Source organism: Cynoglossus semilaevis, chromosome 16 (assembly GCF_000523025.1).
Source record: "Cynoglossus semilaevis isolate Cse_v1.0 chromosome 16, Cse_v1.0, whole genome shotgun sequence".
NCBI lineage: Eukaryota > Metazoa > Chordata > Actinopteri > Pleuronectiformes > Cynoglossidae > Cynoglossus > Cynoglossus semilaevis.
The window spans coordinates 17872178-17873151 of record NC_024322.1 but is presented as its reverse complement, the minus strand read 5'-3'; the positions used below and the strand labels follow the sequence as shown (position 1 = coordinate 17873151).

Here is a 974-nt window from a genome sequence, read left to right as displayed (position 1 = left end):
GTTGCCTTGAACGTAGATGGAGACTAAAGACGCTATGATCTGTCTGCAAAAATGGCCCTGAGTGATGGAGGATCCGTCATCACGGCCGTCCCTGAGGAGGACGAGAGACGTCAGGTGACAAAGTGAGGGGATAATGAAGCGGACTGCGGTGTAAGTAAGAGTACTGCGAGTACTGCGAGTATCAATCTGCAGGTTTACTAGCTCCAGTCCCTGACCAGATGTAATTAGTTACATTAGTTACACTTCCATCAGATACATACAATATCAAACAGTTTAGTGCATTTATTAAAGGAATAAATGTAAAAAAAATATCAACAAATCTCATCGGTTTATGTGAGTAATTGGTGCAGGAATAATTAATTATCCTACACCTGGAAATTACTTTATTTAGATAACAAACTGACCTCAGTGTATAATTAAAATTCAGTTTTTTTTATAAAAAAAAAGAAATAAAACACCTTAAAAATAATTAACAGAATTGTAAAAAAAAAATCCAGAAAAGTAAGAGCATTCAAAAACTAAATTAACTTGCAGCTAAGATTTAAGATTTAAATTCGAAGCCTCCCACCTTGCGATCTTGTCACTGCACGACATCGTTAGTAAGCGCTCCCCCTGCAGGACGCCGTCCCAGGTCTGGATGGTGTTGCTGGACCTGACGGGAATGGTTCCTTCCCCGGACTCTATTTTAGTCCTCAGCTGACCTCGGGCTTTACGGTTCGGATGTCGGTCACCTTGATCTGCCAGAGACAGTGACAGTGACGTTACGCTGCACATTAAGCAGCAGATTCCAACTCTCACAGAAAACAGATTAGGAGGCGGAGAAAGAAAAATAAGCAGTGACCTAAATTTTTTTCTTTTTTTTTTTTATGTTTTCTTCACAGACAGTTTCCTTCCATTCAATGACTAATTGAATGTGGCTGTTTTCCATTTAGTCTGAGACATGTAACAGAAAACACAATGACAGGAGTAAGAGG

At 39.7% G+C, this 974-nt stretch overlaps 1 protein-coding gene across 3 annotated transcripts in view; it reads right to left on the bottom strand.

Annotated features, from left to right (window-relative positions):
* The window catches only part of adarb1b (adenosine deaminase RNA specific B1b), an 84132-nt gene that overhangs the window by 13297 nt on the left and 69861 nt on the right, over nt 1-974 (bottom strand). For all 3 annotated transcript variants that reach the window (XM_008329082.3, XM_017039982.2, XM_025064016.1), the window contains one exon: nt 569-737. In XM_008329082.3, coding sequence (XP_008327304.1) covers nt 569-737 — 169 coding nt within the window. The remainder of the gene's footprint in view (nt 1-568; nt 738-974) is intronic.